This window comes from Carcharodon carcharias, chromosome 1 (genome assembly GCF_017639515.1).
Source record: "Carcharodon carcharias isolate sCarCar2 chromosome 1, sCarCar2.pri, whole genome shotgun sequence".
Classification (NCBI taxonomy): Eukaryota; Metazoa; Chordata; class Chondrichthyes; order Lamniformes; family Lamnidae; genus Carcharodon; species Carcharodon carcharias.
The window spans coordinates 254,839,953-254,861,400 of record NC_054467.1 but is presented as its reverse complement, the minus strand read 5'-3'; the positions used below and the strand labels follow the sequence as shown (position 1 = coordinate 254,861,400).

General features: G+C 43.5%; 1 protein-coding gene across 1 annotated transcript in view; it reads right to left on the bottom strand.

The window, feature by feature from the left end:
- LOC121275919 (meiosis 1 associated protein) overlaps positions 1-20,665 on the bottom strand; it is a 103,917-nt gene extending 83,252 nt beyond the window's left edge. Inside the window, exons 1-4 of the mRNA XM_041183756.1 lie at positions 20,551-20,665; positions 17,921-18,168; positions 13,994-14,179; positions 2,890-3,079 (exon numbers count right to left, since the gene is read on the bottom strand). Coding sequence (XP_041039690.1) covers positions 2,890-3,079; positions 13,994-14,179; positions 17,921-18,168; positions 20,551-20,665 — 739 coding nt within the window. The remainder of the gene's footprint in view (positions 1-2,889; positions 3,080-13,993; positions 14,180-17,920; positions 18,169-20,550) is intronic.
- Positions 20,666-21,448: the final 783 nt, after the last annotated feature.

Here is a 21,448-nt window from a genome sequence, read left to right as displayed (position 1 = left end):
TGTCTCAGGGGAAACTTTTTTTTGATTGATAGCACAGGCCCTCTGATCTCTGCAGTCAATTTTCCAATGTTTGTTGACATAACTCAAGTGGTTTCAATGTGGTTTGTGATTTTTGAAACTTCAAAAGGGTCTGGACGATTGACACTTTTATTAGTTTGCTGTCCAGACCTTCTTTCATAAGAGGAAGTGATCAATGGATTACATTTTTTCAAAGCTTTTTTTTTTACATATTCCACTTTACACTGTGGTGTTCATTGGTTCTAGAAATTTTACAGTGGATCATTGGGAATGGAAGTGCCAGAGCCTGGCATAGGGGATATAAGTGTACATAGGAGTAGGTGGAAGGGTAGAGCCTAGCATAGGGGGCATGTGGGGACATAGGGAGTGAGTGGGGGCATCAGATGGCATGGATGGGGCATGGGGAGTGTTTGGAAGGTGAAGGGGCTGTGAGGGGTGAGGGCAAGAGGGCCTTCGTGTTTCTATTTTTCACTGGGACAAAGTCCCATGACACTGAGGTGGGCCTTTTAAACAGCCTGCCTCTGCACCCCATAACTACTGTGGCTGCCTCCGTACTTCTCCCAAGATTGGCTGGCCCGACTCCAGCTCACACCTGGGCCCAGCAATGAAGATGCTGCCTTGGCAAGTCCTTTCTCACAAGACGGGCAGGAACACCCCCCCCACCCCCCACCCACCTCAAGGATAAAAGTCCAGGCCCACTGGTTCAGCAGGTGTCCTTGTTTCATCATGCAGACTCTGTGTCAGCTCTGTTGCAACCAGGAAGTCAGGTTACAGGCTGGCCACTGAGCAACAAGTGCTATCCTGTGCCAGTTGCGTAGAACCTTCAAACAGAGCTGATTGCGTGTTCCATGCCATGACCTTCAATTCGATTACATCTGGAGATATACAGTACCAGCAAAAAAGGGTCAGGGATCGTCTAATTGATAGGCTTGTAAGGTACTTGGGATATGCCTGTTGTGGTCAAATGGTTGGTTTGCAGAATGTAAAATGTGAGATATAGCAGTGATATTTTCAATAATTGTGAGAGTTAGATGTGCAGAGTATATGAGTAGGAGAAAAGGGAGGTTGGGTTAAGTGTGGAGCAATGGCTGTAGTTGATCCAAGGGAACCAGGGAAGGGAAGTAACTGAGTGTGGTGTGGCCACAAGTGGAGCTGTGAGAAAAGAGTAACAGGGTAACTCTGATCAGGTCAGAGAACTTTTTGCAGAATTGCAAGCTTATCCTGCGAGCAGAGATCCTAACCTCCTCTGCACCTTCTTCACATTAGCAGTGAAGGTGGGGCTTGGAGGCATTTCTGACCCTAAAAGGAAACAGGATCTTTTGCTTCCTGTGCACTGCCTGTATCAGGACCCCTAACACACAATTGTAGAACCTGGATGCCCTGTATGAACCTTTTGGAGCCATTTTTCTCTTAAGAAGCATCCTCTTCTGACTGCAGCTAGAGTGTGCTGCCCCTTTAGGGGATGTTGGGTGTCTTTTGGAGATACAATTTTTGACGCTGAAACACCCTCCAAACAGGCACGGGTAGCACTGACTTTTATCTGAACATCTGAATCATTGCAATAATGTTTTCAGATGCTATCAAATTTCTAGGCTAATGTGTTCAAACGAGAGAAGCAAATCAAAGGAAAATGGATGAAAAAGTTATAACGATCTGAATTCCCATCTTGAAACTATAGTTGAAGGAGCATCAATCGCTTTTTCCCAGAAACCTGAAGAAGCAGACAGGAGTAAGATAATTGTAAGTGTAAAATAATGCAAAAACCTTCAGAAGGATAAAACATTACCATGGTCCTGCATCTGCATAGGCTGGTTGAGGATAATTTTGATAATGAATTGGCAGACAATGGAACCCAATAGCAGTGAGTTCCAATGGAAATAAAATAGTAACAGATGAAGATAGGCTGACAATTTGTTATCACCCATTTTGCATTGTTACACAAAGGGCAGAATTTTCAGGTCGGCGAACAGGTGTGGGGCCCGCTCACCAACGCGTAAAATGACGCACGGTGATGTCAGGCATGCATCCCAATGTCACTGCGCGTCATTTAGATTTCTAGCTCGGCAGGTGCGGAGATGAGTCGGCTGTGCGCCCGCCGAACTGTCAAAGGCCTATTAAGGTCTGCTAAAAACTAACTAAAATAGTTAAATGAGCTGCCTGTCCAACCTTAAGGCTGGGGGGCAGGCGAACAGCCCAGGCGGCCTTCACATTTTTCATGGAACCTCATCCACAGGCGGGATGAGGTTTCATGAAGTTTTTATAAATTAAGTTTATCATTAATGTTCCTTGACATATCCCAGCTCATGTGACACCGAGGAGACATGTCTTAAAATATTTTCTTCCCTTTATTTAGCTTTTAAAAACTTTAATTAATCTTCCCTAGGCACCTCTGGGCCTTAGGGAGATTTCTGTGCTCTTTCATGCGCATGCTTGAAAGAGCGCAGGCCCCGACTCAGGAAATTCTGCCCCCCCCCCCCGCCCCCCCACCCCCCCACCGCCTGCACAGGGAGCGCACAGCTTAATAGGCCTTAATTGGCCTGCCCATGTAAAATGGCGGCGTGGACCTGATCGGGTTCACGCCCGCTCCCACACAACCCCAACAGGGGGGAAAATTCTGCCCCAAGTCAAAATCTACCCCGTTATGTCATAGGTAGCTGGTAAAGATAACTGAGTCGGTACATTGAGGTTCTCTGGTAGCTGAGTGTGCAAATGCATCAACAATGTGCTGCTCAGCTGTGCAAACCAGCAAGGTCACAAGTTTGATCACTGTTTGCTGAATTACTTAGTTTAACAGTTTGATAGGATAGAAAAAACTATAAACAAAAAGCCCACCGCTTAAGCAAAAAGATTCCAATTGCTGTAAGTACAAACCATCAGAGTTATTTTCTTCGCTAGATAAGGCTGACTGTGTGTTCCACGTCATGTCCATCAATTCCACTGGGTTACATCTAGAGATATGTAGTACCTGCAACCGCCTAACGCTGACTAAATCTGTTTCACTGAGGCCTGACTCTAGTTGCTTCACCACATACTTCCCAGGCTGACTGGTGAGTACTGTAATCTGTAAGGATAGAAATAAACAAAGGTTAGTAAAATTCAATGTTTAATTCATTAACATTTTTCAGCTGAATGAGTACTAACAACCTTTGCTCTTGCACATGGTTTTCTGCAACTGCATTTAATCACTACTTTCAATTATTTGGTTTCATGATTTTCCTCCTCAAATTTTCTCATCACCTCCTGAGGGCATTAAGAAATGTAATTCCATGGGTGCTGATCATGCTCCAGAACCCAACAGACCATCCTTCATATGTGAGGTTTGAAGGAGAAATTATTCCAGCATTACAGGTGAGGCCAATCTTGTTATCACCCCACATTCACACATGCAAACGTTGCCGCAGGAGTGACACATCTGCCTGATTTGCTCAATTTTGCTAGATTAAGGGCAACGTGGTTGTTGCAGTGCCCAACAGCCACCTTGGCTGTTATGGGCTCACCCAGCACAGACCAAGGATCTGTTCTCTCCACAGATGCTGCTGTGTGTTTTTCTGTATCTACTTTTTGTACCTACTTTGAGCCTCTCAGATTTATATGCCACAGGTGGTGCCTTTAACTCATTAGGCTGCCAGGGCAACTTAAATTATTAGATTCAATCGGGATAATTTTAACTCGCAGGATTAGATGGAATGCTGGTTTTACAGTCTCAAATCAAGGGAGGTGGTGAAAGTGGGGGTAGCAATCAGTTGTCGAGGGGCCCACCGTGGAAAGTAAGTAAGTGTTAATGAGAAGCAGGGAAGAGATTGGCCTTAGTTGTAATGCTGTCCATGATAGAATCGCCTGCATCCTCTTATTAGTTAAATCTGCATTGTAGGAATGCAAACTTGGATGTGACATTGGAGGGCAGTTACCAATACCTAGTATGAGTCTCCGCCTTCAGAAAATCTGGTGGAACCCGTAAGTTTTTTGGGGAGGTGACAAGTAGGAATGGAGAGGGAAATGTGTTCGATGTGGTCTACATGGATTTTAGCACAGCTTTTGACAATGTCTCACATGGCAGGCTGGTCAAAAAAGTTAAAGCCCCTGGGATCCACGGGAGAGTGGCAAATTGAATTCAAAATTGACTTAGTGGCAGGAAACAAAGAGAAATGGTTGATGGATGTTTTTGTGACTGGAAGGCTGTTACCAGTGGGGTTCCACAGGACTCAGTATTCAGTCTCTCGCTTTTTGAAGTTTATATTAATGATTTAGACTCAAACATAGGGGGCATATTAAAGAAGTTTGCAGATCATACAAAAATTGTCAGAGTAGGAGGAAAGCCTTTAGGCTGCAGGAAGATATAAATGATGTAGTCAGTTGGGCAGAAAAGTTAAAAATGAAGTTCATTCTGGAGAAATGTGAGATAATACATTTAGGGAGGTGTAATAAGGCAATACATAATAATTGGGAGGATACTGAGTAGGTGAAAGAACAGACCTTGGATTGTATGCCCAGAGATCCTTAAAGATAGCAGGACAGTCGATAAGGTGGTTAAGAAGGCAAATACCATGCTTTCCTTTATTACCTGAGGCATAGAATATAAGAGCACGGAAGTTATGCTGGAACTGTATGCAACATCAGTTCAAACAGTTTGAGGACTGTGTACAGTTTTGGTCACCGCAGTGCAGGAAATACGTGATTGCACAAGAGAGTATGCAGAGATTTACGAGGATGTTGCCAGGACTGGGAAATTTTAGCTAAGAGGATAGATTGGATAGGTTGGGGTTGTTTTCCTTGGAACAGAACCACCTGGCATCGGCCTAGACACTGGAAACAAAAAAGGCACACCCTGCCCTGTCAACACTGAAAAGTCCTGCTTACTAACATCTGGGGACTTACGTCAAAATTGGTACAGCTTTCCCTCAGGCTAGTCAAGCAACAGCCTGACATAGTTATGTTCACAGAATCATACCTTATTACCAGTGTCCCAGACTCCTCCATCACCATCATGGCATTAGGTCCAACATGGAAAAATAAACCTCCTGCTGGTTACACCTATCGCCCCGCTCAGCTGATGAATCAGTACTCCTCCATGCTGAACACCACTTGGAAGGAGCACTGAGGGTAACAAGGGCACAGTATGTTTTTTTTCGACTTCAATTCCCACCACCAAGAGTGGCTCAGTAGCACCATTACTGACTGAGTTGGCTGAGTCCTGAAGAACATATCCGCCAGACTGGATCTATGCCAGGTGGTGAGAGAACCAACTACCAAACTAGCTTTGAAGTTGCATCTGTCCTTGAAAGTATTGGTTGGAGCGACCACTGTACAGTCATTGTGGAGATAAAGTCTCATCTTTACACTGAGGATAGCCCAGTAGTAGTAGTTTGGCACTAGCACTGTGCTAAATGGGATAGACTCAGAACATGTCTACCAGATGAGGTGCTCTGGGCCATCAGCAGTGGCAGAACTGTACTCAACCACAAATCTGTAACGTCATGGGCCGGCATTTCCCTCAACCTACCATTACTATCAAGCCAGGAGATCAATGAGGAGAATATGGCAGGAACAGCACCAGATGCACCTAAAGTCCCCACAATATTACCACCCTGTAGTTCTTATGCCTCTCTGTGATTACTCTCCAGATTTTCTCCTCTATCTCTCTCACGATTTGGAGGTCTATAAAATGCCCCCAGTAGTGTGATCATACCATTCTTGTTTCTCAACTCTAACCAAGTGGATTCTGTCCCTCAGGGACATCCTTTCTTTTCAATACAACACTGTCTTCCCTAATCAGTACTGCCGCCCCACCTCTTAAAAAAAACCTTATATCTGCTTTTTTCAGCCTTACTATCCTACTATCACATTCTGTCACACTTGTTTGTGTCTATGATTTTGCATTATAAATTCATAAGCATTTAGGGATGAGCAATTAATTTTGATCTTGCCAGTTGTTACAAATGCGATACTTTATAAGAAATATGTTGTAAACTGTCTCCTTTAATTTCAGGTGAAACAAAATGTTCTGAATGGGGAATAGTGAGATCATCAATAAACTCTGCCTGGAGAAAGGCCCCATGTGATTTGGCTGTCATGGGGAAAGAGGCACAGGGCAAAACCTATTTAAAATCAAGTGATAGGTTTTATATCTTGATAAAGAGGAGTATCTAGTCTTTCTGGTCACAGAGCTCATAATCATGGACCCAGAGAGGGAGACAGAAACAGCTGCTGCTGTGCAAAGCAGAGGAAAAGACTGCTTTGTATTAGTTATCAGGCAGGATGTTGGTGGGAACTGGTTACATACGAACATATGAATTAGGAGCAGGAGTAGGCCTACTCCACCATTCAGTAAGATCATGAATCAGGTTGTAACCTCCCGCCTACCCCCGATAACCTTCCACCCTCTTGTTTATCAAGAATCTATCTAGCTGTACCTCAAAAATATTCAAAGGCACTGTTCCCGTTGCCTTTTGTGGAAGGGAGTTCCAAAGACTCTGAAAGAAAAATATTTCTCCTAATCTCTGTTTTAAATGCGCGATTTCTTATTTTTAAACAGTGGCTCCTAGTTTTAGGCTCTGCCACAAAAGGAGAATCCTCTCCACATTCACCCTTTCAAGCCCTCTCAGGATCTTGAAAGGTTTTAGTCAAGGCGCCTCTTATACCTCTAAACTCCAGCTGATACAAGCCTAGCCTGTCCAACCTTTTCTCCTAAGACATTCCTGCTTATTCATTCATGGGATGTGGATGTCACTGGCTAGGCCAACATTTATTGCCTATCCCTAATTGCCCTTGAGAAAGTGGTGGTGAGCTGCCTTCTTGAACTTCTGCAGTCTATATGGTGTAGGTACACCCACAGTGCTATTAGGGAGGTCTAGTAAATCTTCTCTAAACTGCTTCTAATGCATTTACTTCCCTCCCTTAAATCAGGAGACCAATATACTACACAGTATTCCATACAAACATACCAAATAGCAGAAGAAGTAGGCCATTTGCCCCTCAAACCTGCTCTGCCATTCAATAAGATCATGGTTGATCCAATGGTGTTTCGAATCCCACATTCCCATCTACTCTTAATAATCTTTGATTTCCTTGCCTAACAAAAATCTATCCATGTCTACCTTAAAAATATTCAATGACCCTGCCTCCAACACCTTCTGAGGTAGAGAGTTCCAAAGTCGCACGACCCTCTGAAAGAAAAAAATTCTCCTCATCTTTGTCCTAAAAGGGCAACCCCTAATTTTAAAACAGTGACCCTTAGTTCTGGACTCACCCACAAGATGAAACATTCTTTCCACGTCCAGCTTGTCAATGCCATTCAGGATCTTATATACATCAAGTTACCCCTTACTCTTCTAAACTGCTGTGGGAGTTGGGATAATTTTCAGAATGGCAACATGTAACTAGTGGAGTGCCACAGGGATCAGTGCTGGGCCCTCAACTATTTGCAATATATATCAATGACTTAGATGAGGGAAGTGAATGTACCATCGCCAAGTTTGCAGATGACACAAAAATAGATGGAAAGGCAAATGGTGAGGATGACACAAGGAGTCTACAGAGGTATATGGACAACTTAAGTGAGTGGGCAAAAACTTGGCAGATGGAATAAAATGTAGGAAAATGTGAGAGTTATGCACTTTGGCAGGAAGAATAGAGGAGCTGAATATTATTTAAATGGAGAAAGACTGCAGAAGCTGCAGCATAGAGGGATTTGGGAGTCCTTGTGCATGAATCCCAAAAAACTAACATACAAGTTCAGAAGGTAATAGGGAAGACAAATGGAACGTTGGCCTTTATTTCAAAAGGAATGGAGTATAAAAATAGGAAAGTCTTGCAAAAACTAGTTAGACCACACCTAGATTTCTGTGAACAATTTTGGTCCCCTTATCTAAGGAAAGCTATACTGGCATTGGAGGCAGTCCAGAGAAGGTTCACATAGGGCATGGAGGGATTTTCTTATGAGAAGAAGTTGAGTAGGTTGGGCCTGTACTCATTGGAGCTTCGAAGAATGAGAGATGACTTTATTGAAACATATAAGATTCTTAGGAGGCTTGGATGAAGACCCTCGGATGAAGTCCATTTGGACCTGAAGACTTGTCAGCCCACAACTCCATCAGTATGCTCATTACTGTTTCCCTAGTGATTATAATTTCACCAGGTTCCTCTCATCCTTCCACCATCTGATTTACAGACATTACTGGAAATTTTTTTTGTATCCTCTATAGTGAAGACAGAAACAAAATATTTATTCATTTCATCTGCCATTTCCTTATTATCTATTATTAACTCCTCATTGTCACTCTCTAGAGAACCAACATGCACTTTACTTTCCTTTTTAATTACCTGTAGAAACTTTGGTTTTCTGTTTTTACATTTCTAGCTGGCTTCCTCTCATACTCTAATTTCTTTCTCCTGGTTAACCTTTCAGTCATTCTCTGCCATTCTTTATATTCTGACCAATCATCTGACCTGCCTGTTTCTCCAGGTTTCTCCTTAAGTTTGATCTTTCCTTAACTTCTTTAGTTAACCATGGATGGTGTGTCCTCCCCTTAGAATTTTTCTTCATAGTAGGAATACACTTATTCTGAGTATTCTGAAATATCCCCTTAAATGTCTGCCACTGCTTCTTTGTTGACCTATCCCCTAGCCTACATACACAGTTCACTTCAGTTAGCTCAGTTTTCATGCCTCCATAGTTGCCCTCACTTAAGTTTAAAATATCAGTCTTTGATCCATTCTTCTCCCATTCAAACCAGATGTAAAACTCAAACATATTGTGGTTGCTGCAACCTAGGGATGTCTTCACTCTGAGGTCATTAATTAAGCCTGTCACATTACACAATACCAAGTCTAATATAACCTGCCCTCTGGTTGAGCCCAGAACATGCTGCTCGAAAAAAAACGATCTCGAAAGCATTCTATGAACTCCTCATCCAGGCCATTGCCAACCTGATTTTTCCAGTTTATATGTAGGTTAAATTCACCCATGATTATTGCTGTCCCTTTATCACAAGCACCCAATATTTCTTGATTGTTAGGGGGCCTGTAGATCACTCCCACTAGTGACTTCATTCCCCTACTACTCCTCATCTCCACCCAAACTGATTCTACATCCTGGTTTCCTGAACCAAAGTCATCTCTAACTATTGCACCAATGCCATCCTTGATCAATAGTGCTACTCCTCCACCATTGCGTAGCTTCCTATTCTTCTTGAATGTCATATACCCCTCAATATTCAGGACCCAATCCTGCAGTGACATCTCGTAATGGCTCTCAGATCCTATTTATTTACTTCAACATGTGCTATCAATTCACTTACTTTGCTATCAATGTTACATGCATTCAGATATAGAGCCTTTAGCTTTGTCTTGTTGTTACCTTTGTAACATCTGGTCTTGACTATTGTTGTATTCTTAGGTTTTATCTCTCCGCCCCTTCCTCTTGTTTTATGACCCGCATTTCCTATATTACAATTATGGTCTCCTGCCTTGAATCTACCCTTTGATTTGCCACATCTACCCAAGCTGATCCCTCGCCTGGCCTTGTTTAGTTTAAAGACCTTTCTTCTTCCCTAGTTATGCAACAATCGTCCCAGCATGGTTCAGGTGAGACTGTCCCAAATGTGCAGTCCCCACTTTCCCCAGTATTGGTTCCAGCGCCCCACAAACCGGGACCCACTTCTCCCACGCCCGTCTTTGAGCCACGCATTCATCACTCTAATCTTACTTGCCCTATGCCAATTTGCATGTGGCTCAGGTAATAATCCAGAGGTTCTGCTTTTCAATTTAATGCCTAGCTTCTCATACTGACCATGCAGAATCTCTTTCCTTGTCCTGCCTACATCATTGGTACCTACATGGATCACGACGACTGGATCCTCCCCCTCACACTGCTAGTTCCTCTCCAGCCCTGAGCAGACGTCCTGAATCCTGGCACCGGGCAGACAACACAGCCTTCTGGACTCTTTCTCTTTGCTGCAGAGAACAGTGTCAATCTCCCTCGCTATATTGCTCCCTACTATCACTACATTCCTGTTTGCTCTCCCTGCTTGAATGGCTTCCTATACCATGGTGCCATAGCTAGCCTACATATCTGCCTTGCAGATCTAATTTTCGACCACACAGGCTGTGAGCACCACAAACCTGCTTGACAATTGCATAGTCTGATGCTCCTCCATAACTGCCTGCTTGGTCCCTTTATCTGCCTCACTCACTGTCACATCCTCCTGTCCCTCACTGCTGAACCTGTTCTAACAGGCGTAGCCGTCTTCTGGAACAAAGTGTCCAGATATTTGTCCCCCTCCTTTATGTTGCACTGTGTCTGCAGTTTGGCTTCCTGATCAATAATCCTGATCCTGAATTCCTCTAGCTGCTTACACATTCTGCAGATGTGTTCGTCATGGATTCCCTTGGTGTCCAAAAACTCCCACATTCCACAACTGCAACATAACACCTGTCCTGCCATTGTTACTTATGCTATTTAGTTAATTTAATTTCATTACTCATTTAATTAACTTGATTCATTTGATGAGATCATTTTGTGCTGTATGCTGTGCAAACTCATGAACACACCTAAGGCTGCCACTTCCGAACCTGAAAAGTGCCCAGTCTTCCTCAGATTACCCTGGAGGGGCAAGGTATCTCAAAAATTTGAGCAACAGGAAAGCTAGCTGTTTCATGCTGCTCCTATGTAGTAGTAACACAGTGGTATTCACCACTAACAGGATGCTGCCGTCAAGCTAAAAACCTGCCTATCAAGCAAAGGAGTAACGTGGTATATGAATTTCAGTGCCAGTGTGATGCTAGGTATGTAGGCCATCATCCCAAAGACAGGCATATTGTATCAAAGAGCATGTCCCTTCCGCTGTTTGCAACAGGCAAGGTACAGACCGCACCCAACCAGCCCGTGCTTGCAAAACTCAGAACACAGTGTCTACATTAGGTATGATTCCACAATTGGAAAACATTTGCTAAGTAATCTTCACTGCGCTAAGAATTACACTGACAACCAATTTAAGATTGTCAGTTGATCTCGCAATGTGGTGCACTTCTGTGTACTGGAAGCTACATATTTTAATACACAGGGCCCTGATCTTTGCAGACAGCAAGAATATGTACACACAACTGTTTCAGCTAAACAAATAAGTGACAGCCATTCGCTGGTTCATTCAGGGCAATGCCTTGACCAATCAGAGTCAAGATGCCTGGTTAAATTTCAAAAAGTGTTTGTCAGTCACCATCAACTGGTGCATTTTCCATGGCAACGCATCTACCAATCAGAGTCCACTTACTAACCAATCAGCACTGTTTTCTCATATGGTATAAATTTGTCGTTTCCCATATATTGGTATTCTTGCGAATTGTCCTGATGAGTGCAAGATCAAAAGTTTCAACAAAAATCTCTTTTTCAGAAATATTAGCATGGATTAAGAATTGGATAAAGGACAGAATTAGAGAATAGGGGCTGGAATTTCGGCTCCCCTGCCAACAGGTTTGAAGGCGGGTGGCTCGTAAAACGAAGAGCATGACCTGCCCACTGCGACACCTCTCTCCAGTTTTACCATGTTGGCGGGGACAGGTCTGAGGCACCAGGCAGCCTGCCTACCTTTGGGCCTACTGAGGCCCTTAAGTGAACAATTATTGAGGCCACTTAAGTGCCTCATCCCACCCGTGGCAATATTTTACCCACGGCAGGGGGAGGCAAAGCGTGTAGCCTAGTAGTTTTTGCTGGGTAGACTGGTATCGGCCAAGGGGGAAGGGGGGAACCTTCCTTTGAGAGTCTCTTGTACCCATCGGAGGCACCCCCTTTTGGGTTCCTTTAACCCTCCCACCCTGGCCTCTCAAACCTGGAACCTAATCCCCCTCACTTACCTCCTCGCTAGGGCCTGGCAGCCAGGCCCCGCTGATACCCTGGACTTACCTTTAGAGTGGCCTCCATAACCTCCTCATCTTTAGGGGCCACCGCCCCAGCTTGGCACTGTTGGGACCAGAGAGCTCTCTGATCAGATTTGCCGGAAGCTCTCTAAGGTGGCACCTCCTCCCCAGATGGGGGTAGAAGTCTTGCTATGAGCTAATTAATGCCTCATTAATTGCAAAATAGCTGCGGGGAAGCTATCTTTTTCATTGGTGGGCTGCTGCCTGACTTTTGAGTTGGTGGGATGGGAAACATGGCACCCTGTAAAATCCAGCCTTAGGGGTAAATGGGTCATTCTTGGGTTGGCACGGTATAACCAGTGGAGTGCGCAAGGATCAATGTTTGGGCCTCAGCTATTTATAATATGGTTTAAGTGAGGGGACCTAGTGTAATATATCAAAGTTAGCTGATGATTCAAAGCTAGGTGGAACAAGAAGCTGTGAGGAGGATGTAAAGAAGTTGCAAAGGAATATAGACTAACCAAGTGATTGGGCAAAAAAGTGGCTGAAGGAGTATAATGTGGGGAAGAGGGAAATTCTTCACTTTGGTAGGAAGAACTAACAGTCAGAATATATTTTAAAAGGTGAGAAACTGTAAAATGTTTGGCATGCAAAAGGATTTGGAGGTCCTTGTATATGAATCAGAGGAAGTTATTAAGAAGGCAAATGGTATTTTAGCTTTTGTTGCAAGGGGTTTGGAGTGTAAGAATAAGGAAGTCTTTCTTTAATTATACAGGACTTTGATAAGATATAAGAAAGGATATACTTGCCTTAGAGGTGGTTGTAAACAAAGGTTCACTAGATTTATTCCTGGGATGAGAGGGCTGTCATGTGAGGACAGATTGAGCAAAATATATCTATATTTTCTGGAATTTAGAAGAGTGAGACATGATCTTACTGGAATGTATAAAATTCTTCGAGAGCTTGACAGGGTAGATGTTGAAAGTCATTTCCCCTGACTGGACCGTATAAAACTAGTGGGCATAGTCTCAGGATAAGGAGTTGGCCGTTTAGTTTCTTTGCTCAAAGGGTTGTGAATCTTTGGAATTCTCTACCTCAGTGGATTGTGGTGGTCAGTTTGTGAGAATATTTCAGACGAGGGCTGATAAATATTTGGGCGCTAACGGAATATAGGGATCTGAGGATGGGGTAGGAAAGTTGAGTTGCGATTGAAGATCAACCATGATCTTATTTCTTATGTTCATATGTCCCCACTTTGCCAAACTCCAGCAGCCACACTGCAGTAACTGTCAAAATCTAGGGCCCAATGCCACTCCATGCCTAACTAAGCTCATGACTGTTCTAAGAGCTTAAAGCCATCCCTCCAGTCCTATCAAAGTCCAGGGTATGCCTAATGATATCTAAGGGCAATGTACAAAGAAACATAATTCCCCTTCCCCAATACTGCTTAATACCAGGGGAAAGAATTTCTACGAGTTTTGCCAATCTACTGCCATAATTTTGGTGTAAGATTGGCAGAAATCCCATCATTGACATCGTGGTAGACTCCTAGTTGTTTGAGTATGTCCTAGTTGTAACTGATTTCATTTTTTGGGTGTTCTCTTATAGGGAAATCCCGTTAAACAAGACAAAGGTTGTTTTTTAGCCACTTATTCCATTTTTCAGGGATTCTGCCAAAGGTAGATCTCCCTCCATTTTGTGCTTCTTATATACGACCCAGCTGTGTATTCTTAGCTTTAAAAAAAATACGTAGGTAAAGCAATACAAAAAGATGACCACATTTTACAGAATAATTGACAGAGTTGTGCAATCCAATCCCCCACAGAATCAGGAAAAGTCGCAGTCCATTTAATAAAAGTGGAATTTGATTTACTGGTATTCATTCACTGTAGATCAGTTGCTCTGATGTTATTCCCTAAATGGAATAAGCAGCCCTATTATTGTAAAAGACAGATCATTCCACTCGCCATGATCAATCTCATGGGAGATTTTACTGGTCATAATATAAGTGAGGCAAATTTTAAAATGTCAGTTTCCCCTTTTAACAAAATATACAATTGCAATATCTATGAGATGGCAACCAGCTGTAAGACAATAAAACTCATTTATAGCAAATATGTTTTACCTCCACTGAGCAACTATTAAGTGATCCTCCCACAGTCACATGCCTCATGTACTGTTTAAACTGCAAGAGGCCATCCTCCACAGCATGCTTTAAAGAGCCTGGCTTTTCACGTATGCAACCTTCTTTTGGCATTGACCTCAATTCAGCAACACAAGATTGGAGCCTGGGAAAGTTTCCTTTCACTTGCTGCAGCAGAAAAAGACGTTACGTATTAAAGTACTACCCAATCATGCACCAATAATGTCAAGTGACATTCCAGGATATAAGTCTCCATGTAATTTTTGTATGTAATTTAGATTAGCTCCTATTCTTTTGATGTTTCTCTTCCAGGAGAGCAAGTGTTCTGTTAGTAATGCCACTCCTAAAGTTAGAAGTGGTTTGAAATGACTTGCCTTATCTTTTTACTCCCCTCCCTGTGGCAATTAAACGTGGAAAATATCTGTCTTAGAATGGTGGATAATTTGAATTTTCAAAACCTTAACTGAATACTGTGCTACCTTAGCTACGTTAAAAACACTGAATTGTTATTATATCATTCTTGTTTAGCTTTTCTGAGCCCTACAGATCTGCTACTGCTATGTATGTTTTCTTAATAATGTTTCTCATTCATTTTTTTTTATTCATTCATGGGATGAGGGCTTCTCTTGCTGGGCCAGCATTTAATACCATCCCAGTTGCCCTTGAGAAGGTGGTGGTGAGCTGCCTTCTTGAACCACTGCAGCTCATGTGGCATAGGTACACCCACAGTGCTGTTAGGAAGGGAGTTCCAGGACTTTGCCCAAGCGACAGTGAAGGAACGACGATATATTTCCAAGCCAGGATGGTGAGTAACTTGGGTGGGAATTTCCAGATGGTGGTGTTCCCATCCAGCTGCTGCCCTTGTTCTTCCAGATAGTAGTGGTCATAGGTTTAAAAAATGCTTTCTAGGGAGTCTTGGTGAATTCCTGCAGTGCATCTTGTAGACGGTAAACACTGCTGCTCCTGTGCGTCAATGGTAGAAGGAGTGAATGATTGTGGATGTGGTGCCAATCAGGGGTGCTTTGTCCAGGATGCCAAGCTTCTTAAGTGTTGTGGGAGCTGCGCTCATCCAGGCAAGTGGGTGGTATTCCATCACACTCCTGACTTGTGCCTTGTAGATATTGGAGAGGCTTTGGAGAGCCAGGAGGTGAGTCAGGAGATGAGTTACTCGTCGCAGAATTCCTAGCTTCTGAGCTGCTCTTGAAGCCTCAGTATTTATATGGCTAGTCCAGTTCAGTTTCCGGCTAATGGTAACACCTAAGATCCCAATAGTTGGGGAGGTAATGGTGTAGTGGTATTGTCACTGGACTGCTAATCCAGAGACCAACAGTAATGCTCTGGGGACCTGGGTTCAAATCCCACCATGACAGGTGGTGGAATTTGAATCCAATAAAAAATATGGAATTAAATGTCTAATGATCACCATGGAACCGTTGTCAATTGTTGTAAAAACTCATCTGGTTCACTAATGTCCTTACCTGGTCTAGCCTACATTGAACATCTGGCCTACAGCAATGTGGTTGACTCTTAAATGCCCTCTGTAAATGGCCCAGCAAGCCACTCAGTTGCTACAAAGTCACAAAAAAGGAATGAAACCGGATGGGCCACCTGGCATCGACCTAGGCACTGGAAACGACAATGGCAATTACAATCCTATCAACCCTGCAAAGTCCTCCTCAGTAACATCTGGGGACTAGTGCCAAATTTGGGAGAGCTGTCTCACAGTCTAGTCAAGCAACAGCCTGACATTATCACGGAATCATACCTTACAGAAAATGTCCCACTGGCAGGACAGACCCAGTAAAGATGGCATACAGTTGATAGGCAGTTGCCCTGGGAGTCCTCACCATCCACTCTGGACCCCATGAAATCTCATGGCATCAGGCCAAACATGGGTAAGGAAACCTGCTGATTACCACATACTGCCCTCCCTCAGCTGATGAATCAGTGTTCCTTCATGTTGAACATCACTTGGAGGAAGCACTGAGGCTGGCAAAGAGAACAGAATGTACTCTGGGTAGAGTGGCTTGGTAGTGCCACTACTGACTGAGCTGCTAGACTGGGTCAGTAGCAGGTGGTGAGGGAACCAACAAGAGGGAAATACAAAATTGACCTCATGCTCACCAACATATCTGCTGCAGATGCATCTGTCCATGACAGTTTCTGTAGGAGTGACCACTGCACCGTTGTTGTGGAGATGAAGTCCCGCCTTCACATTGAGGATACTCTCCATCATGTTGTGTGGTACTACCACCATGCTAATTGGGATAGGTTTCGAATAGATCTAGCAGTTGGGCATCCATGAGACGCTGTGGACCATTAGCAGTAGTAGAATTGTACTCGAACACAATCTATAACCTCTTGGCCCGGTATATCCCCCCACTCTACCATTACCATCAAGCCAGGGGATCAACCCTGGTCCAATGAAGAATGCAGGAGGGCGTGCCAGGAGCAGCACCAGGCATACTGAAAAATTAGGTGTCAACCTGGTGAAGTTATTGCACAGGACCACTTATGTGCCAAACAACATAAGTAGCAAGTGATAGACAGAGCTAAGTGATCCCAGAACCATTAAGCTATGGAGTCCTGCTTCATTTAGTCGTGAATGGTGGAGGGCGATTAAACAGCTCACGTCAGGAGGAGACTCCACAAATATCCCCATCCTCAATGATGGAGGAGCCCAGCACATCAATGCAAAAGATAAGGCTGAAGCATTTGCAACAATCTTCAGCCATAAGTGCCGAGTGGATGATTCATCTCGTACTCCTCCGGAAGTATGTGGTAATGAGCATGTTTGACCTGATGCCATGAGACTAGATTGTGCCAGGAGTCAATGTTGAGGACTCCCATGGCAACTTCCTCCCAACTATATACCACCGTGCTGCCACCTCTGTCCTTCGGGCAGGACATACCCAAGGACATACTCAAGACATACCTATTCCTGCCTACCCCTAATAACTTGTTAGTCAACAGTCTATCTACCTTTACCTTAAAAATATTCATTGACCCCCACATTCACTGCTCTCTGGAGAAGAGAATTCCAAAGCTTCATGAGAAAGGAACTCTGCTCATCTCTGTCTTAAATGGGAGAACCCCTTAGTTTTAAACTGCGTGTGCTAGCTCTAGTAAATCTGTTTTAGTGATGTTTTTTGAGGCTTAGCTCTGCTGCTTTTTAAAAAATGTTATTTGTTCATGTGATGTGAGCGTCACTGGCTAGGCCAGCATTTATTGCCCATCCCTAATTGGCCTTGATCAGAAGGCATTTTAAAGAGTCAACCATATTGCAGTGGGTCTGGAGTCCCATGTAGGCCAGACCAGGTAAGGACAGCAGATTTCCTTCCCTAAAGGACATAAGTGAACCAGATGTGTTTTTACAACAGTCGAAAATTATACTTTCAACTCCAGATTTTTTTATTGAATTCAAATTCCACCAACTGCCATGGAGGGATTCAAACCCTGGTCCCCAGAGAATTATCCTGGATCTCTGGATTACTAGTCAAGTGACAATACCACTACTCCATCCTTCGCTAAAAGGAAACTCGTCATCCCTGAAAGAAAAAAAACTAAAACTTAGAAAAACATTTTTTTAGAAACAGTAAATTCTCAGTAAGTTACACTTCAAAAAGTCTTTGAAAACCCAACTTTTGCTTTTGTTTGTATATTAAAAACACAGCCAAATTCTGTGGTTTACATCAATTGCTCTGGCCTCTGACCAACTGGAAATAATGGTTTTATGTAGTGAAATATGTTATCATCTGGCTAATAAACTGACACAAACAAGCATTATTACTGTTAATGAGTTGGCTTATGAACTTTCAATTCAAGCAGAGCTACAATTTTAGAATAATTACATGACAAGTAACTAAATGAAATCCAGCTGCATTGCCTTGGCTTGATATTCTTACCTACCACAAAAGGAAGAAGACATTCCTGTTGGTTGTGAACCACATATAGACTGAACAAAGGCAGACGAGGTGGTCCTCCCATACTGCAGGCTAAAGCAAAGAAATTTTCCAGAGCTTCACAGAGATTGGTACAAATATCTGACCAAAAAGGAGGCGTTACATCCACCACAAGGATTCGAGGTGGTTGCCTTGTAGTGATAGCAGAGTTGGTTTTGTTACTGAAGCTGTTCCTGTTTTCCGAAATTGACCTTTCTGAATTCATTGGAATAAGTATTTATAGTTCCACCAATCCTACAGCTGAAAAACACAATATAGGATTGTAAATATTATACTCTTCACCTGTTTCGGAATTTTGGTGCTGTGTTAAAATCTTCACCAAAATTGTTTCTAATGACATTGCACAAACTGTGGGGACTTGTTCTCTTTCATTACCAAGGTTTTCTACTGGCTTCAAAAGTCAAGCAAGATCAATTTTTTTAAAAATCAGGGAAAGTAGTAACAACAACAACTTGTACTTAGTACTTTTAATGTTCTAAAGCATCCCAAGACTTTTCACTGAAGGATTATCAAAGAAAAATTGATATTGAGCAACATAAGATGGTAGGATCAAAAGCTTGGTTGAAGAGGTAAGTTTTAAGGAGCATCTTAAAGGAGGAGAGAGGGGTAGTGAAGCAGAGTGGTTTCAGCAGGAAAGGCTTTGGGCCTAGGCAGCTGAAAGCAAGTCCACCAATAGCGCAGTGATTAAAATTGGGCATGTGCTAGATGCTAGAATTAGAGAAGTGCAGAGATCTTGAAAGATTGTAGGACTGGATGAGATTACAGATGAAGGGAGGGGTGAGTCCATGAGTAATTTTGAAAACAAGGTCGAGAATTTTAAAATTGGGGTATTGTTGAAAAGTAAGCCAAGAGAGGTCAGCAAACACATGGGTGAACAGGACTTGGTGCAAGTTAGAATGTAGGTAGCAGAATAATACATGAACTCAAGTTTACAGAAACTACAAGGTGAGAGGCTGGCCAGGAGACCACATTAATGTGAAGCATTCATGAACCAGCTACCTGAACTCAGGAGGTAAATGATTCTATAATGTAATTGCTTGTGTGCCTGTACATTATTTAATATTCAGGATTATGAAGAGAGGTTGGATAGACTTGGATTGTTTTTGTTGCAGCAGAGAAGACTGAGGGGTGATCTGATTGAGGTGTACAAGATTATGAGAGGCATGGACAGGGTGGATAGGGAGCAGCTGTTCCCCTTAGTTGAAGGTCAGTCACGAGGGAACACAAGTTTAAGGTGAGAGGCAGGAGGTTTAAGGGGGATGTGAGGAAAAATTTTTTTACCCAGAGGGTGGTGACAGTCTGGAATGCACTGCCTGGGAGGGTTGTGGAGGCTGGTTGCCTCACATCCTTTAAAATGTACCTGCATGAGCACTTGGCACATCATAGCATTCAAGGCTATGGGCCAAGTGCTGGTAAATGGGATTAGGTAGGTAGGTCAGGTGTTTCTCACGTATCGGTGCAGACTCAATGGGCTGAAGGGCCTCTTCTGCACTGTATGATTCTGTGATACTTTGTGCTTTCAGATTTAGCATGATGACAAATGTCATGGCACATAGTGATCCAGAAAAACTTGATGGGACATCCTGGAGACATCCGATCATTCAAACCGCAATCGTACAAAAATCACAGCAAAGAGACTAAGAGCTAAATCTTACTTCCCAATCAATATATTGGATTCTGGGTTAGGAACCCGGAGGTTTTCAAGAAGGCAACCAAACAAGAGGGAGCCTGTTCAATTAGTGGACAGGCTCTGCAGCTGGAAGGGCCAATGGAAGCACCCCAGGCTCATTAGAAGACGTAGGTGAGGCTACTGTAGTTAGGGAAACTGCGAGGACCCCTTCAGATGGAGACATCCTCTGAAGATTTGTAAATGGTACAAAATACCTTGGGGCCACAGTTGCCATGCCATCATTCAGATGGGGAAACCCCTCCACAGGATGGCCTGCCGCTGTGGATGCGGCTCTTGCAGTCCAATGGATCCATGCTGGACTGTTTTGAAGAATGCACATCTGGCAATTCCACTACACCCTAGCATGCCATGGGGAGACCGCCACTATGCCATCCATGGGCTCTAGCCACATCAAGGGGACTGTCCGTCATCTGGAAAATCCAGATGGCATGTAAAGACTGTCCTCAATCAACACTTTAATTAGCAAGCTGTCATTAATGGGGTGCCGCAGGAATCAGTGCTGGGGCCTCAGTTATTTACAATCTATTTTAATGAATTAGAAGAAGAGACAAAGTAATGGATCTAAATTTGCTAACGATATCAAGCTAGGTGGGAATGCAAGCTGTGAGGAGGATACAGAGAGGCTGCAAAGATATAGATACATGGGGCGGAATTTTCCATTGTGCAGACTAAGTCAGGTGGCCAGTGAGATAGTCAACGTGATTCCCGTTGGGTGATGGAGCGGGTGGACATGCGCAATCTTCCGCTTTTGAGCTAATTAATTATGTACCCGCGACAAGCTTGGCGAATCTTGTGGTGGGGCAGGAAGTTATCCATCCCACAGTTACCTCATGGGGTCAAAGGTCCTGGTACATGTTTAAAGGACACCCAGAAAGACATTCACTCACTGTACCCCAGGACCTTGGCATTACTCCTCCAGAGTCCTTGTGGCCACAGCTCGTATTGGAGAAGCTTGCAGGTATGAATAACCACTTCCTGGGGCTTACAAGGTGCCTCTGGCATTGCCTTTCACTCATCTCTACTGGCGATACACCCATAGTTGGGCCAATGCTCATCATTGCAGTGGTTCATGTTCACCAGTCTCTTGAACTTTTAGAGACTCCGCTTCTTCTTGTTGTTCAGGCCCTTGCTCCTCCTGGCCCTGTGCCAACCAGCGACAGGTCCACTTTCTCCTCATCTAGATGAAAGTCATTACCAAGGTAAGGTTGCCTGCAGCTTATATCATCGATGCCTCAGTGGGTGTGTGAATGAATTGAAGTTTAAGTAAGCATGTCCCTTACAGGTTTCCCTCCATCTCAAAGTCAGGAAGCCAGTGCTAAGTTATTCGCCTGACCTCGATCTAGACACGGCATCTCCATCCCGCCCCTTTTAGGTAAAGGACATCCTGGAGGCTCAGAGATGGGTGTTCCTGCTGTTCATACATGAATGCACATGGAGACACATTGCTTTTTGACCAGGGAAATGAAAACCATGTGCAAGAAACCTCACTCAGGCACTTTTCTGTTTTTCTCTACTTCCCTCGAGACTCCAGAGAGACCATTGCCTTGGCAGCATAGAAAGGCTAACCACATGATGCCTTGTCAATCATGACCATTCACCCAGAATGATGGAGGCTTGGAGTCGCGGGTTAGCTGCCCTCCAACAGCTGTTCCCCTTGGAGGAATTCCACCTCCCTCCATCCCTTCATCCCTGCCTCTGACAGCAGGAGATTTGTTTAAAAGTTATTATGGTAGTAATTGTTTAATTTATTGTAAATTAATAAATGTTTATTTTAGTTTTCTATAA